The 17,175-nt window shown below is 46.8% G+C and overlaps 1 protein-coding gene across 7 annotated transcripts; it reads left to right on the top strand.

The window, feature by feature from the left end:
- Positions 1-4,222: 4,222 nt before the first annotated feature.
- On the top strand, positions 4,223-16,543 carry LOC117962305 (estrogen-related receptor gamma-like). 7 transcript variants are annotated; one of them, XM_059019982.1, is made up of 9 exons: positions 6,841-7,189; positions 9,450-9,557; positions 9,674-10,069; positions 11,261-11,548; positions 12,112-12,228; positions 12,367-12,489; positions 12,623-12,790; positions 13,624-13,893; positions 14,612-16,543. In XM_059019982.1, exons 4-9 carry the CDS (start codon positions 11,272-11,274, stop codon positions 14,857-14,859), a joined length of 1,203 nt encoding a protein of 400 aa, XP_058875965.1. In that variant the 5' UTR covers positions 6,841-7,189; positions 9,450-9,557; positions 9,674-10,069; positions 11,261-11,271; the 3' UTR covers positions 14,860-16,543. The 7 variants fall into 7 exon arrangements, with proteins under 7 accessions (XP_034772188.1, XP_058875965.1, XP_058875964.1 ...); XM_034916297.2 differs by lacking the exons at positions 6,841-7,189; positions 9,674-10,069 and adding an exon at positions 4,223-4,470; XM_059019981.1 differs by lacking the exon at positions 9,674-10,069.
- Positions 16,544-17,175: the final 632 nt, after the last annotated feature.

Here is a 17,175-nt window from a genome sequence, read left to right on the forward strand (position 1 = left end):
TGAATGGATGTAGACTCATCACAGAACACGTTTATTTTTCTCAATGCAGTGTCACTTTCAGCGGCTGTGCAGCCTCTCCGCTCTCCTTGTGTGAAGTTTTACTGACATCTAGCGGCGAGAACCGGTATGAGAAATTAGAAATTCTAAGAGCGGCTCGCTTTCGCCACCTGCTGGCGAACCGCGTGGAATTACAATTTGTGGATATTCTCTAAATATCCCCTTTTTGGTTTTGAAACTCCGGTAAATTGTCGTGTTTGTGTTTCCTCTAAGTATACACCAGCGCGCCACGTCACCAACGGCGATTCGCATTTTTGTTTTCATTGCTTCGAACCCAACTTAAAATTACCTATAATTATTTTTGGAGATAATTAAACAAAACAGAGACTGTAGTAGTTTGTAATTATGTATGTGTGAGTGTGTGTGTGTGTGTGTGTGTGTGTACCCTTATAAAAGCGTCCCACAGTAACAGCACAGCAAAATGTGATACAGCAGAGAGAGGTCTGGTAAAACATAGGGAAGCATTGTAAAGCGCAGAGAGGTCTGGTAAAGTATAGGGAAGCATTGTAAAGCACAGAGAGGTCTGGTAAAGCATAGGGAAGCATTGTAAAGCACAGAGAGGTCTGGTAAAGCATAGGGAAGCATTGTAAAGCACAGAGAGGTGTGGTAAAGCATAGGGAAGCATTGTAAAGCACAGAGAGGTCTGGTAAAGCATAGGGAAGCATTGTAAAGCACAGAGAGGTGTGGTAAAGCATAGGGAAGCATTGTAAAGCACAGAGAGGTCTGGTAAAGCATAGGGAAGCATTGTAAAGCACAGAGAGGTCTGGTAAAGCATAGGGAAGCATTGTAAAGCACAGAGAGGTCTGGTGAAGCATGGGGAAGCATTGTAAAGCACAGAGAGGTCTGGTAAAGCATAGGGAAGCATTGTAAAGCACAGAGAGGTCTGGTAAAGCATAGGGAAGCATTGTAAAGCACAGAGAGGTCTGCTAAAGCATAGGGAAGCATTGTAAAGCACAGAGAGGTCTGGTAAAGCATAGGGAAGCATTGTAAAGCACAGATAGGTCTGGTAAAGCACAGGGAAGCATTGTAAAGCACAGAGAGGTCTGGTAAAGCATAGGGAAGCATTGTAAAGCACAGAGAGGTGTGGTAAAGCACAGGGAAGCATTGTAAAGCACAGAGAGGTGTGGTAAAGCATAGGGAAGCATTGTAAAGCACAGGGAGGTCTGGTAAAGCATAGGGAAGCATTGTAAAGCACAGAGAAGTCTGGTAAAGCATAGGGAAGCATTGTAAAGCACAGAGAGGTCTGGTAAAGCATAGGGAAGCATTGTAAAGCACAGAGAGGTGTGGTAAAGCATAGGGAAGCATTGTAAAGCACAAAGAGGTCTGGTAAAGCATATGGAAGCATTGTAAAGGATAGAGAGGTCTGGTAAAGCATAAAGTATGTGTGTATATATCTCTGTGTATGTCTCAGTGTGTGTGTGTGTGTGTGTGTGTGTCTCAGTGTGTGTGTGTGTGTATGTCTCTGTGTATGTCTCAGTGTGTGTGTGTGTGTGTATGTCTCAGTGTGTGTGTGTGTGTGTATGTCTCTGTGTGTGTCTCAGTGTGTGTGTGTGTGTGTGTGTGTGTGTGTGTCTGTGTATGTCTCAGTGTGTGTGTGTGTGTGTATGTCTCAGTGTGTGTGTGTGTGTGTGTATGTCTCTGTGTGTGTCTCAGTGTGTGTGTGTGTGTGTGTGTGTCACGGTGTATGTCAGTGTGTCAGTGTGTCATGTTGGGTGAGGGTCTCTTTGACAGTTCTATTTGGCTCCATGTTGGAGTTGCGTTGATCTTGTGTAATCGACCCCCCCCCCCCCCCCCCCGTGTCACAGCTGACAATCTCCTCACAGTAATGCGTTCAGCAGCTTCATGCAAACAGCTCTGCCTTGAAAAACAATTCACTCCACCCTCATGCTTTTACCATGGTGGTAGTTTACCATGGACTGTTTATTAATGTGCTTTCCCAGACCTCTCTGTGCTTTACAATGCTTCCCTATGCTTTACCACACCTCTCTGTGCTTTACAATGCTTCCCTATGCTTTACCAGACCTCTCTGTGCTTTACAATGCTTCCCTGTGCTTTACCAGACCTCTCTGTGCTTTACAATGCTTCCCTATGCTTTACCAGACCTCTCTGTGCTTTACAATGCTTCCCTATGCTTTACCAGACCACTCTGTGCTTTACAATGCTTCCCTATGCTTTACCAGACCTCTCTGTGCTTTACAATGCTTCCCTATGCTTTACCAGACCTCTCTGTGCTTTACAATGCTTCCCTATGCTTTACCAGACCTCTCTGTGCTTTACAATGCTTCCCTATGCTTTACCACACCTCTCTGTGCTTTAGAATGCTTCCCTATGCTTTACCAGACCTCTCTGTGCTTTACAATGCTTCCCTATGCTTTACCAGACCTCTCTGTGCTTTACAATGCTTCCCTATGCTTTACCAGACCTCTCTGTGCTTTACAATGCTTCCCTATGCTTTACCAAACCTCTCCATGCTTTACAATGCTTCCCTATGCTTTCCCAGACCTCTCTGTGCTTTACAATGCTTCCCTATGCTTTACCACACCTATCTGTGCTTTACAATGCTTCCCTATGCTTTACCAGACCTCTCTGTGCTTTACAATGCTTCCCTATGCTTTACCAGACCTCTCTATGCTTTACAATGCTTCCCTATGCTTTACCACACCTCTCTGTGCTTTACAATGCTTTCACTGTGCTCTGTCACACGTTGCTGTGCTTTTACTTTTGTGAAACTTTTATAAGGGTTTGTTTACCCTGGTTTAGTTTTTAATATAACACACGCACACACACGCACACACGCACACACTGACACTCGGAGGGGCAGGCAGGTTCCAGCTGTATCACTGATTGGACCTTTCAGAGGTGATGTCACAGAAGGAGGAGGAGAAGGAGGACCTGAGCCCTGATTGGTTGGGAAGCTGGCCTGGGGGTCATCTGACTTTGAACCTTTGGCCTCTCAACTCCCTTGCCAGCAGTTCTGAGCTCACAGCTGCAACACACTGGTCTAGACTGTGTGCCAACACATGGCTTTTGTTCCATTGCTGCAACACCCCCCCCCCCCACCACCACCACCACAGTGTGGCTCTAGTGGAGCTGAGGAGGGACTGGGAGGGAGGGAAGCAGTGTGGCTCTAGTGGAGCTGAGGAGGGACTGGGAGGGAGGGAAGCAGTGTGGCTCTAGTGGAGCTGAGGAGAGACTGGGAGAGAGGCAGTGTGGCTCTTGCGGAGCTGAGGAGGGACTGGGAGGGAGGGAAGCAGTGTGGCTCTAGTGGAGCTGAGGAGGGACTGGGAGGGAGGGAGGCAGTGTGGCTCTAGTAGAGCTGAGGAGGGACTGGGAGGGAGGCAGTGTGGCTCTAGTGGAGCTGAGGAGGGACTGGGAGGGAGGGAGGCAGTGTGGCTCTAGTGGAGCTGAGGAGGGACTGGGAGGGAGGCAGTGTGGCTCTAGTGGAGCTGAGGAGGGACTGGGAGGGAGGCAGTGTGGCTCTAGCGGAGCTGAGGAGGGACTGGGAGGCAGTGTGGCTCTAGTGGAGCTGAGGAGGGACTGGGAGGGAGGGAGGCAGTGTGGCTCTAGTGGAGCTGAGGAGGGACTGGGAGGGAAGCAGTGTGGCTCTAGTGGAGCTGAGGAGGGACTGGGAGGCAGTGTGGCTCTAGTGGAGCTGAGGAGGGACTGGGAGGCAGTGTGGCTCTAGTGGAGCTGAGGAGGGACTGGGAGGGAGGCAGTGTGGCTCTAGTGGAGCTGAGGAGGAACTGGGAGGGAGGGAGGCAGTGTGGCTCTAGTGGAGCTGAGGAGGAACTGGGAGGGAGGGAGGCAGTGTGTGTATCTGTGTCAGACACAGCCAGACAGAAAGAAAGACAGAGATAGACACACAGAGCTAGACAGACAGACAACGGTGTTCTGATGCAGTCCTTTACAAGTGAAACTGCAGCTGGAGGTCAGAGTGCACTACAGTAAGCTTTATGGCAGGAAGAAACGGCAGATCTGTTTCACAAAGTCACCTGCTGTGTGTTCAAGTTTTAATAATGACAAGCTGAGAGAGAGAGAGAGAGAGGGGGGGGGGGGGGGGGGGGCGGAATGTTTAAGCTGGAATTCATTCCTGGCACAGTTTCAGAGAGGGGGGGTTGGGTTGGGGGGGGCAGTTTTAAAGTATCTCTTTGACCTTGTCAGCTAACAGAAGGACGTGTGAAAGCACCCAGAGCCACACTGACACAACAATCACAACACAGCCTCAGCAAGCCCGGTCCACTTGGCTGGTCCTGCTCAGTGCTTTGTGCAGCGTGATCCGTGATCCGTGATTCTGCAGTAGGGTGTCGCAGAGGCCCCCGTGCTGGGCTCGTCTTAGCCTTATAGATATAGATAGATATTTTTTTTACCAGAAGCAGAAATTTCTTTGGAAGAGGGCGCAGAAAGAAGACAGAGGTGAGTTTTAGCACGTTTCTACTTGAAAAATATACAGAGCCTGTATTTTCAGTCATATCTATAAAACACACACAGTATTATTACTCTTAGAAATACTAAGAGAAACTTACTAATGAACTTTACACTAGAAGTCTTTCTCAGTGTCTTTAGTGTCAATTCAACGGCAAACGTTTCCACTAGAAGTCTTTCTCAGCGTCTTCAGTGTAAATTCAATGGCAAACGTTTCCACTAGAAGTCTCTCTCAGCGTCTTCAGTGTAAATTCAATGGCAAACGTTTCCACTAGACGTCTCTCTCTGCGTCTTCAGTGTAAATTCAATGGCAAACGTTTCCGCTAGAAGTCCCCCTCTCCCTCTCTCTCTCTCCCCCTCACTCTCTCCCCCTCTCCCTCTCTCTCTCTCCCCCTTCTCTCTCCCCCTCTCTCCCCTCTCAAAAAAACAACAGAAGCAACGACTGAAGAATATTAATAATAATAATAATAATAATAATAATAATAATAATAATAATAATAATAGTAATAATGTATTAATTACTTTATATCTGATAGACATGAAATAACTTATTATTATTATTATTATTTAGGCTTACTGATAAAATAAATAATCTATTATACATTTAATACACTATAGGAGTTAGATATTAATATTATTAGTAATAGTAATATCATGGTACTTCTATAATCCATATGTCATGCATCTGTGTGCTGTATGACTCGTTCTATATAATAATAATCTGTGTGCTGTATGACTCGTTCTATATAATAATAATAATCTGAGTGCTGTATGACTCGCTCTATATAATAATAATCTGAGTGCTGTATGACTCGCTCTATATAATAATAATAATCTGTGTGCTGTAGGACTCGTTCTATATAATAATAATCTGTGTGCTGTATGACTCGCTCTATATAATAATAATCTGAGTGCTGTATGACTCGCTCTATATAATAATAATAATCTGTGTGCTGTAGGACTCGTTCTATAAAATAATAATCTGTGTGCTGTATGACTCGCTCTATATAATAATAATCTGAGTGCTGTATGACTCGCTCTATATAATAATAATCGTCATTCAGAGCAGCTGCAGTGAAACAGCCCGCAGTTTGGTTTGACCTTGAAACAAGGATTTCTGAGCAGCCTTCCGGCGCGGAAAGGGTTAATTCCCACGCATTTATCCGCCGCACTCTCTCCAATCCCTCCTCCTCCTCCTCCCTCTCTCCCTCTCTCCCAAAACATAATTTAAATAATCCCTGAACTATATTGTTTTCAACTATACCTCTCAATGAGATAAAGCCTCTTAGCTTTCGTTTATTTTCTATGACTTGTATTTTTAAAGAACTCAGTTGATAGTATTTTGGGTTGCGGGGGGGCGGACTCCAGAGCTCCGAACAGTCAGATCAAAGGACCGCCCCCCCCCCCCGAGTTACCGGGAGTTTAAACTTACCGGTGACGTCAGCACACGGGCAGCCGTCCAGCTGGGTCGCGAGGACTGGGTCGGTTTCTTTCCCATCACAAGTGCTGAAGGCGCCGCCGCTGTCGCTTTTTCCATTCCTTCTAAAGTCCTGTATATATTTAATCGTATTATTAGAATGAACAGCGCTGTTATGGGTATGCCATACCGGTCGCGTGATTTGCCCTGTTTAACTGCAACGCGTGTTTTTTTTTTTTTTTTTTTTTTAATCATTGTTAAATATTTATGTCATTTTGGTTTTCCGAGATATTTAAGGGAAACAAACGATTCCGTCCTTTATACAAGTCTCCCACAGTAAAACCACAGCAAAGCACAGTGAAAGCCTGGAGAACTATAGGCAAGCATTGTAAAGCACAGAGAGGTCTGGTAAAGCATAGGGAAGCATTGTAAAGCACAGAGAGGTCTGGTAAAGCATAGGGAAGCATTGTAAAGCACAGAGAGGTCTGGTAAGGCATAGGGAAGCATTGTAAAGCACAGAGAGGTCTGGTAAAGCATAGGGAAGCATTGTAAAGCACAGAGAGGTCTGGTAAAGCATAGGGAAGCATTGTAAAGCACAGAGAGGTCTGGTAAAGCATAGGGAAGCATTGTAAAGCACAGAGAGGTCTGGTAAAGCATAGGGAAGCATTGTAAAGCACAGAGAGGTGTGGTAAAGCATAGGGAAGCATTGTAAAGCACAGAGAGGTATGGTAAAGCATAGGGAAGCATTGTAAAGCACAGAGAGGTCTGGTAAAGCATAGGGAAGCATTGTAAAGCACAGAGAGGTCTGGTAAAGCATAGGGAAGCATTGTAAAGCACAGATAAGTCTGAGAAGTTATCCGGCAACAAACTCCCCGTCCCGAGTCCGTGAATAATGCTTGCCTGACTGAGCGAGTAAAGGGGGCGGAGCCGGGCGGAGTGACGCAATTGTTGGCTTGTACGACGTAGCCGGTGATTGTAGTAACACAGAGAGAGAGAAAACCGAGGCACGGATAGGAAACGCAGATCGGGTGCAAGGGTTTAATTTAGAGGAATGAACAGCGAAGGAGTAAGATAACGTGTCTCCTCTAGCGAGATCAACGACAGACAGACAGTCAGAGAGAGAGAAGGGAGATATTATCACGGACGAAGGTAGTGTTGCGTAACCAATATTAATAAGCGAAAAGCGAGTACCCGGCCGGTATTGAAACACCGCGTTTATTCTATCGGGTTATCTCAAGGCTTATCTGCTTCGTGAAGCGCCAGAGGCGGGTGTCCCAAACTGGGTTACTGCTGGTGAGTATACGGTGCTAGCTGTGTCGGTTTGGGCTATGGGGCTGCTTGCAAATACATTGCAGTTTGCTTTTGTAACAGAGATCTTAAACGACCCGGACGTACAACGCATTGAAAGGTGTTTTTCAAAAACGTCCCGGGACAATTATTTGAGAAAGCGTAAGCATGATCTATCCGCATTGTACCTTTAAGACATAAATACTATTTATTTATTTAATTATTAGTATTTGTATTAATTATGAAATATGATGCGCTGAGCACAGCTGGCAAACGAGCCGGCACAGCATTTTGAACACATCTGTTTTTAAGCGGTGTATTATTATTATTATTATTATTATTATTATTATTATTATTATTATTTTGGTACCGTGATCATATTAACAACATGCAATATTATTATAAATAATGGGACGTATTTGTAAAAAAAAAATAATAATTAAAAACTACGCAATGCAATCAAGTTAAAAAATAAAAAAAACGGCGAGTGAGTTTCGTAATCCTGCATTATCTCCTTTTCAATGCATTTCAATAACTGTCCAGATCTAATCGCTGTAAGTCCGCAGCGCCGTGCAAGCAGAGTGACTTCACTCGGTGACCCTCCGTGCAGGTTAATCGCATGCGCGTAATCCGCTTGCACGGCGATGGCACAGCCCGCTTTTCCTTCAATGAAGTCCATTGACTCTCAGGAGTCAGCTGTCACGCGTCTCGCGGGGGTCGCATTCCTTTGCGATAACGTCCCGCGACAGCGGAGGCTTTTACCCCTATAAATACATCAGACGAGCCTGCTAAAAATAGGACCAAACACACAACTGCCCCGTCTCGGCTCCCTTCCCCCTAACGATGTCCCCGAGCGGCACTTAAAACAGATCGTGCTGCGCGTCCAATCAGCGGGCTGGCGTTCCCCCACGGTCACGTCGAGGCTGTGACGTGACGACGGGGATGGCAACGAGACTCCACGTTGCAGAGCAGCTTGATCCATTCCTGGATTTTAATAAGAAGGCAGGCCGTGAGCTTGTTAGCTTGTTACACACAAAAAAGGGGGGGCTGATTTCAACTATAATTACAGTTGCATTGTCATTGCAATACGTTTTACAAATTGCACAGTCACAAATTGCACAGTGTGTGTGTGTGTGTGTGTGTATACACTTACACTACGAGTATAATGTTTCCGTGTCTCGCTGATATTTAACTGGGAAGATATCTACAGAATCTACAGAATGTGCCCCCCCCCCCCCCCCCCCCCCCCTCGCGAAGCAAAATATAAACAGTTAAACAAAGGGTCTGTTTACTCCTAAATATTTTTGTATTTTACCTGCCAACATAAAACAAACAGCTCTCTGCCTTCATCAGTGTGATTATTGAAACTAGAAGAGACCGAGTCAAGCAGACCAGCGTTTGGGCTCCAGTGCCTTCATCAGTGTGATTATTGAAACTAGAAGAGACCGAGTCAAGCAGACCAGCGTTTGGGCTCCAGTGCCTTCATCAGCGTGATTATTGAAACTAGAAGAGACCGAGTCAAGCAGACCAGCGTTTGGGCTCCAGTGCCTTCATCAGTGTTATTATTGAAACTAGAAGAGACCGAGTCAAGCAGACCAGCGTTTGGGCTCCAGTGCCTTTGCCTTCATCAGTGTGATTACTGAGACTAGAAGAGACCGAGTCAAGCAGACCAGCGTTTGGGCTCCAGTGCCTTCATCAGTGTGATTATTGAAACTAGAAGAGACCGAGTCAGGCAGACCAGCGTTTGGGCTCCAGCGCCTTCATCAGTGTGATTATTGAGACTAGAAGAGACCGAGTCAAGCAGACCAGCGTTTGGGCTCCAGTGCCTTCATCAGTGTGATTATTGAAACTAGAAGAGACCGAGTCAGGCAGACCAGCGTTTGGGCTCCAGTGCCTTCATCAGCGTTATTATTGAAACTAGAAGAGACCAAGTCAAGCAGACCAGCGTTTGGGCTCCAGTGCCTTCATCGGTGTGATTATGAAACTAGAAGAGACAGCGCCATCTAGCGGTGGTGATCCTGCCTGCTGTGGTACATCTCGGTAGTTTTAAGACGCCTTTGTCAAGGGAAAGTGTGTTTGAAAACAAAACAGCGGAGGTGCTTCATGGCAACAAAAACAATCTAACAAAACGTTAGTTCTATACAATTGCACGGTAACTCTTCCCACGGACCTGCGTGTCCGTGTAGGGACGGTATGCATCGATCACTCGACGTCATCGAAGCCAGGGTTTTGTGGTTGATTGCATCGTTTCATTTCTTTTTATCAGGTCTAATAATGGAAAACGATTGCTGAAAAAACTCAACGGGAGAGCTTACCGCCCATCCGGGATATTAGGAGAGATCCTACCAGCTCAGAGCAGATACCGGATTAAAAGGTAACTGCATTGTTTTGTAAAATATTCTGATCTTTCACACTTTTTAAATTTTCTTTTATTTTTTAACATCCCACCCCCCTCCCCCCCGACCTCCGGTTCAATTTCCTCCTGATCAGCTTATCCTCAAAGTTAACTATTAATGAAAGGCTTGTTTGAACTCGCCGCCTAGCCATCGTGCTCGTAATAAAAACCACTCAACCCCTCCCTGCTCATGAATATTCACAACAGAACGAACCCCTGGCGCTTAATATTAATGAGATCCATTCGACAGAGGGATTCCTTCAGTAACGCCCCCTTGACGTCGATGCTCATGAATATTAACGACCCGGTTTCTGGAACTCCAGAGCGCAGTTCAGTCCGTCTCCGCTCAGGTCTTTCTCTAAGCAACTCAATAACATTTAAAACAGGGAATAAAACCGCATTTACTTCGGAACCGAACCCCCGGGGTTTACAGAGCGCAGATTCGGAGGGATTGTGACCCGTCTCGGTCGGGTTTGAGGTGTTTTTAACAGGTCAGTTCCTGTTTAATTTCTCTCTCTCTCTCGTCTTCTGCAGTTCTGTACTTTGGTCATTTCCATGTGGATGTTTCACTGTTCCGCGTTGTGTGTTGGTCAGTCGAGAGAGATATAATAATAATAATAATAATAATAATAATAATAACGAAGCGGTATAATCCACTCATGCAGTTAACCGCTGTGTACGTTTCTTCACCGAAGCGTAACTGAATTGTAATCCAGCATTTTATTTATTTTTCTCGAAGCAAATTCTCAGCACGTATTATTATTTATAATTTTTGAAAGCTGTACCGCCCTGTGTGCTAAACTAAATACACGCGGGCACAAACCGAACCACTTTATTACCGCAGCATTGCTAAAATCGATGTTATTTTGAACGAAAACGGCAACCCCAGCTAGCACTTTTAAAACGTGAAATGCAGTCTGTTTTATCAATGCAATACAAACGTTACCATATATCAGTATGTGCGTGTGTGTATATTATTTTTTTCAATAACCCTTATGCGGTATATAACTTGTTATTGATTTTGGTTAAAGAGTAAACGGACCCCCACGCTGACAAATGATACTTTCTTGAAAACGTGATCTACAGTTTGAAAATAAAAATGGCAACTGGTTTGTGGACTGCGAGTCGCAGTACCGCCGGCCCGCCGCTAGAGTGCGCCAACTCGCTCTCGCCCGCTCGGTGACCCAGGAGGCTGTACCTTCTGGTCGTTTTTACCCCGTTGCCACAGCAACAGTTCTGAAAGCGCCAGATTGGACCGTCCCCGGAGTAACAGCTGTCGTGTCGAGTGATTTTATTATTATTATTAATATTATTATTATTATTATTTTTAAATTGCTGAATCGATTCAAGCGCTGAATGGCGGCCGAAATAACAATGTTTACTTGTAAAATAAAAAAATATATAAATTCTGTCTGTAATGTTCTGATTTATTATTATTATTATTATTCAGTGTTACTGTGCTATATTGATACAGTAAGCGCGATTGTCTCTTCAGTTACAGTGCATGTAGTGATATATTTAAATTAGAGATTCCTTTATAAAAACTTTCCACTGTAGTTTTGCAAACTCCTAGTGAAACTGACCCTTAAAAAGCAATCCCTCTCTCTCTCCTCCCCTCTATCCCTCTCTCTCTCCTCCCCTCTCTCCCCCTCTCTCCCTCTCTCTCTCTCTCTCTCTCTCAGCACCCCTCGTCATGTCTTCCTCTCGGGAGCCGTGTCGCTCTGATCTCTACATCAAGGCGGAGCCGGAGAGCCCTGAGAGCATTGGGGGGGGGCATCAGCAGCACAGCCCCGGGGGCTCCTCGGACTCGGGGCCCCCCCCTGCCCGCGAGCGCTGCTCCCCCCCCCCGAGGGCCCTGGCCAGCCTGCCCAGGAGACTGTGCCTGGTGTGTGGGGACACGGCCTCGGGCTATCACTACGGAGTGGCGTCCTGCGAGGCGTGCAAGGCTTTCTTCAAACGCACCATCCAGGGTGAGAGGGGAGGGAGGGTTGGGGTTGAGTGTTGGGGTTGGGGTTGGAGGTGGGGTTGGAGGTGGGGTTGGGGTTGAGGGGTGGGGTTGGAGGTGGGGATGAGGGTTGGGGTTGGAGGTGGGGTTGGGGTTGGAGGTGGGGTTGAGTGTTGGGGTTGGGGTTGGAGGTGGGGTTGGAGGTGGGGTTGGGGTTGAGGGGTGGGGTTGGAGGTGGGGATGAGGGTTGGGGTTGGAGGTGGGGTTGGGGTTGGAGGTGGGGTTGAGGGTTGGGGTTGAGGGGTGGGGTTGGAGGTGGGGTTGGGGTTGGAGGTGGGGATGAGGGTTGGGGTTGGAGGTGGGGTTGGAGTTGGGGTTGGGGTTGAGGGGTGGGGTTGGAGGTGGGGTTGGGGTTGGAGGTGGGGTTGAGGGGTGGGGTTGGAGGTGGGGATGAGGGTTGGGGTTGGGGTTGAGTGTTGGGGTTGGGGTTGGAGGTGGGGTTGGGGTTGGATGTGGGGTTGGGGTTGAGGGTTGGGGTTGGAGTTGGAGAGGTCTTCTTGTAAAGTGAAATCATGTCACATCTCACAGGCAGCATCGAGTACAGCTGCCCTGCCTCCAGCGAGTGTGAGATCACCAAGAGACGCAGGAAGGCGTGCCAGGCGTGTCGCTTCATGAAGTGTCTCAACGTGGGCATGCTGAAGGAAGGTGAGTGCACACGCTTAGAACACGCTTAGTACACACATAGGACCTGCATTGTCATTTCACTGTGTCTCTCTGTGTCTGTGAGTGTGTTCGCTGTTAACCTCTCTGCTCTCTCTCTCTCTCTCTCTCTGTCTCTCTCAGGGGTGCGTTTGGACCGGGTTCGGGGGGGCAGGCAGAAGTACAAGCGCAGACCGGAGCAGGAGAGCCGGGGGTACCAGGGGGGGTACCAGAGCACCCCCCCCTCACAGCCCCGCAGCAAACCAGGTGAGGAGCAAAACACTCACAGCACACTGCAGCTGGGTTTATACAGATATGCATATATATTATAGTGGTGTTTTATTAAGAGGTTGCAGTGTTTTGATGTAATGATGATGATGTATTATTTGCACCCCCCCAGCCCCCTGCTCTCAGGTGGTCTCGGCTCTGCTGGACTCCGAGCCGGAGCCCCTGTTTGCCATGCCGGACCCTCTGCTGCAGGACAGCCCCCTGAAGACCATGAGCACCCTGTGCGACCTGGCGGACCGAGAGCTGGTCAGCATCATCGGCTGGGCCAAGCATGTCCCAGGTATCTATACACTGTGTACCCTATACAACCCTGTACTATACACTGTGTACCCTATACAACCCTGTACTATACACTGTGTACCCTATACAACCCTGTACTATACACTGTGTACCCTATACAACCCTGTACTATACACTGTGTACCCTATACAACCCTGTACTGTACACTGTGTACCCTATACAACCCTGTACTGTACACTGTGTACCCTATACAACCCTGTACTGTACACTGTGTACCCTATACAACCCTGTACTGTACACTGTGTACCCTATACAACCCTGTACTGTACACTGTGTACCCTATACAACCCTGTACTGTACACTGTGTACCCTATACAACCCTGTACTGTACACTGTGTACCCTATACAACCCTGTACTATACACTGTGTACCCTATACAACCCTGTACACCCTATACTATACACCCTGTACACCCTGTACTGTACACCCTGTACAACCTATACACCCTGTACTGTGTACCCTATACAACCCTGTACACCCTATACTATACACCCTGTACTGTACAACCCTGTACTGTACACCCTATACACCCTGTACTGTACACCCTATACAACCCTGTACAACCCTGTACGGTACACCCTATACAACCCTGTACTGTACACCCTGTCTCTCTCTCTCTCTCTCTCTCTCTCTCTCTCTCTCTCTCTCTCTCTCTCTCTCTCTCTCTCTCTCTCTCTCTCTCCAGGGTTCTCCTCGCTCTCTCTCTCTCTCTGTGTTTACTCCTCTCTCTCGCTCTCTCTCTCTCTCTCTCCAGGGTTCTCCTCGCTCTCTCTGTATTGACTCCTCTCTCCCTCTCTCTCTCTCTCTCTCCAGGGTTCTCCTCGCTCTCTCTCTCTGATCAGATGTCGGTGCTCCAGTCGGCCTGGCTCGAGGTTCTGGTTCTGGCCGTGGCGTTCCGCTCTCTCCCGTTCGATGATGAGATCGTGTTCGCTGAGGATTACGTGATGGACGAGGAGCTGTCCAAGCGGGCCGGCCTGACCGACCTCAACGGGGCCATAAACCAACTGGCCCGCAAATACAGGGCGCTGCAGCTGGACAGGGAGGAGTTTGTGCTGCTCAAAGCCATCGCGCTCACCAACTCGGGTACGAGGGGCTGGGGGGGGGGGGGGGCAGACCGGGCTCCGTTACAATTACAGCGACAGCAGCATTGAAATTGCAATCGAAATAAATAATAATAATCTGCATTTCCGTGCTGTTCTGCGTCGGTTACAATGCTGTGCTGCAGGGATTGTAATTAGAATTACAGTTAATATTACAGCCCCAGTGTGTTTGCTTGATCAGCCCCCAGTGTGCTGTCACAGCAGTGTGATCCAGTCCAGGTTTCACTGCTACCAGCTTGGTCAGCCCCCAGTGTGCTATCACAGCAGTGTGATCCAGTCCAGGTTTCACTGCTACCAGCTTGATCAGCCACCAGTGTGTCTAGCTAACAAGTTCAGGTGTGTCTGATTATTAAACTCCCAGTGAAACCAGGACTGGATCAAACTCCTCTCCTCCCTTCTCTCTCCTCTCTCTCTCTCTAACCCCTCTCTCTAACCCCTCTCTCCTCTCTAACCCCTCTCCCCTCTCTCTCTCCTCTTTCTCTAACCCCTCTCTCTCCTCTCTCTCTCAGACTCTGTGCACATCGAGGAGGTTGACCCTGTCCTCTCTCTCCCCTCTCTCTCCTCTCCTCTATAACCCCTCTCTCCTCTCTCTCTCAGACTCTGTGCACATCGAGGAGGTTGACGCTGTCCTCTCTCCCCTCTCTCTCTCTCCTCTCCTCTCTAACCCCTCTCCCCTCTCTTATCTCGTCTCTCTCTCTCAGACTCTGTGCACATCGAGGAGGTTGACGCTGTCCTCTCTCTGAAGGACTCTCTTCACGAGGCTCTGTTGGGGTACGAGGCGGGCCGGCACCCCGACTCCCCCCTCCGCGCGGGGGCTCTGCTGCTGACCCTGCCCCTCCTCCGTCAGACAGCCAGCCGCGCTCGGAGTACCTTCCACAGCCTGAAGGAGGAGGGGCGCGTGCCCATGCACAAGCTCTTCCTGGAGATGCTGGAGGCTGTGATGGACTAGGGGCCCCCGAAACATGCACCCCCCCGCCCCCCCCCCACACTGGAGCTGCTGAACGAGGGGGAGGGATGATAATACAAAGACTTTTCCTCCCAGACACTGAAATGGAAAAAGGGGAAAAATGGGGTCCGCCCCCCCCCCCTAATAACAACTGCAATCCTGTACGATTACCCCCCCCCCCCTCCAGACTGCTAAAGAGGAAACGGGGGGGGGGGGGGGGGGGGGGTGGGAGCCCCACACAAAAATCAACTTGAATTTTTTTTTTATGAGATATCGTCCTACAGAATATAATAATAATAATAATAATAATAATAATAATAATAATGCAATTAACAATACTGGTAATACCAGTATTAATGACAGTGTGTATATATATAGTGTGTGTGTGTGTCTCTCTCTATATATATATATATATGACACACAATTTGTGGTTGAAGTCACTGCTGTGGGACAAATGCAGCCAGGAAGCGAAAAACAAAACAAAACGAACGTGAATCCATTTTCCAAACGAGTCCCTTTGGAAGCTGAAGGAATGAACGTTCTGTTGTGACGTCACGGTGACGTCGCCTCGTTCCGGAACCCCTCTCTCTCTCCCTCTCTCTGTCTCTCTCTCTGTCTCTCTCTCTCTCCCTCCTCCCTCTCCTCTCTCTCTCTCTCTCTCCCTCCTCCCTCTCCTCTCTCTCTCCTGTACCAGCGGCTCGTTCGCGGCGCTGCGTTCTGTGTTCTGCGTGCGGCTCAACCAGGACTTGAAGTTGTATTTTTGGCTTTTAAAAGCAGGGATTACAAAGAAAGAAATGAAGATTGCGTCTCGTGTGCGTGTGTGGAAGCGGGGCTTGAGATTCACAGCGTCTCTGATGTGACAGACAGAGCCAGCCAGCAAAGACAATGCATCTCTCTCTCTGTCTCTCTGTCTCTCCGCACCCCAGTCCAAGCACTGGAATCCAGCAAAGACAATGCATCTCTCTCTCTGTCTCTCTGTCTCTCCGCACCCCAGTCCAAGCACTGGAATCCAGCAAAGACAATGCATCTCTCTCTCTGTCTCTCTGTCTCTCCGCACCCCAGTCCAAGCACTGGAATCCAGCAAAGACAATGCATCTCTCTCTCTGTCTCTCTGTCTCTCCGCACCCCAGTCCAAGCACTGGAATCCAGCAAAGACAATGCATCTCTCTCTCTGTCTCTCTGTCTCTCCGCACCCCAGTGCAAGCACTGTCAAAACCAGAACGAGACATGTTATGTATATATACATACTGGTGTGATGAATCCAACAGCTTAGAAACAACGAACTTACAAGCCATATTACAAAAGGAGTGATAATATTCATATGCATAACGATGTTCATGTGAATAGTCATGCTAAGCCATGGACAATGCAGGGAACTCTGGGAAATAACTCAGATTTATAAATTAAAATGTTTAACCCTTTCATGCACCTCATAGGGGGACAGAATTAAAAAAAAAAAAACTATCTTCTATTTTACATGAAATAATCTATTTAGTTTTTTATATATATATATATATATAAATCAATATTTTGAGTGTGGACAAAATATTTGGTATTTTCTAAATTAAATCTCAAATATAAATCTATTTGTCCCCGGTCTGACAAATATATTTATATTTGAGATTTATAAATATGAAAGTGTTTCAAGATTTTGTCTGCATTCAAATATTGATTTGAAATATATATATATATATATATATATATATATATATATATATATATATATATATATGAAACAGAAATTGAGATATTTGAATATTTATGAATTTTCACAACAGCATTATTTGAAATATTGAATTTATTTAGAATCGTATCAAACACATTTTGAAATGTTTAAATAAAATCAATATTTATTCCCAGGTCTGAGATTATATATATATATATATGTATATATAGAGAGAGAGAGAGAGAGAGAGAGAGAGAGAGAGAGAGAGAGAGAGATGTATGTATATATATATATATATATATATATATATATATATATAATGTTGATTGTGTAACAGACTGAATAATGGAGAGATTTGCAGAGCAAAGCCATAACGACAAGCCGCTGCAAACATGTCTGTCGGGTTGGGTTTTGTCGGCTGTTTTATGAGGGTCGAGAGCCGTGTTATATGTGTGTGTGTGTGTGTATAATATATATATATATATTGTTAAATACTATAGAGTTGATTTGCTGTATAGTTAACGTGTGTGTGTGTGTGTATCGTTGCACACAGAAACTGGTCCTAAGTAACTCTTTCCTTCACTGAAATGTTAATATATTTATGACAGAGTAAGCGTGTGTGTTTTTCTATTAAATGAAGGTACGTGCGCCTG

The sequence above is a fragment of the Acipenser ruthenus genome, unplaced genomic scaffold (assembly GCF_902713425.1).
Source record: "Acipenser ruthenus unplaced genomic scaffold, fAciRut3.2 maternal haplotype, whole genome shotgun sequence".
In the NCBI taxonomy this organism is placed as follows: Eukaryota; Metazoa; Chordata; class Actinopteri; order Acipenseriformes; family Acipenseridae; genus Acipenser; species Acipenser ruthenus.

Excerpts from the sequence above, each read along its gene's own strand:
- LOC117962305 (XM_034916297.2), top strand. The coding sequence starts at position 11,272 with ATGTCTTCCTCTCGGGAGCCGTGTCGCTCTGATCTCTACATCAAGGCG. Across the intron at positions 11,549-12,111 it reads CTTCAAACGCACCATCCAGG|GCAGCATCGAGTACAGCTGC; the intron begins GTGAGAGGGGAG and ends CACATCTCACAG. Across the intron at positions 13,894-14,611 it reads CATCGCGCTCACCAACTCGG|ACTCTGTGCACATCGAGGAG; the intron begins GTACGAGGGGCT and ends TCTCTCTCTCAG.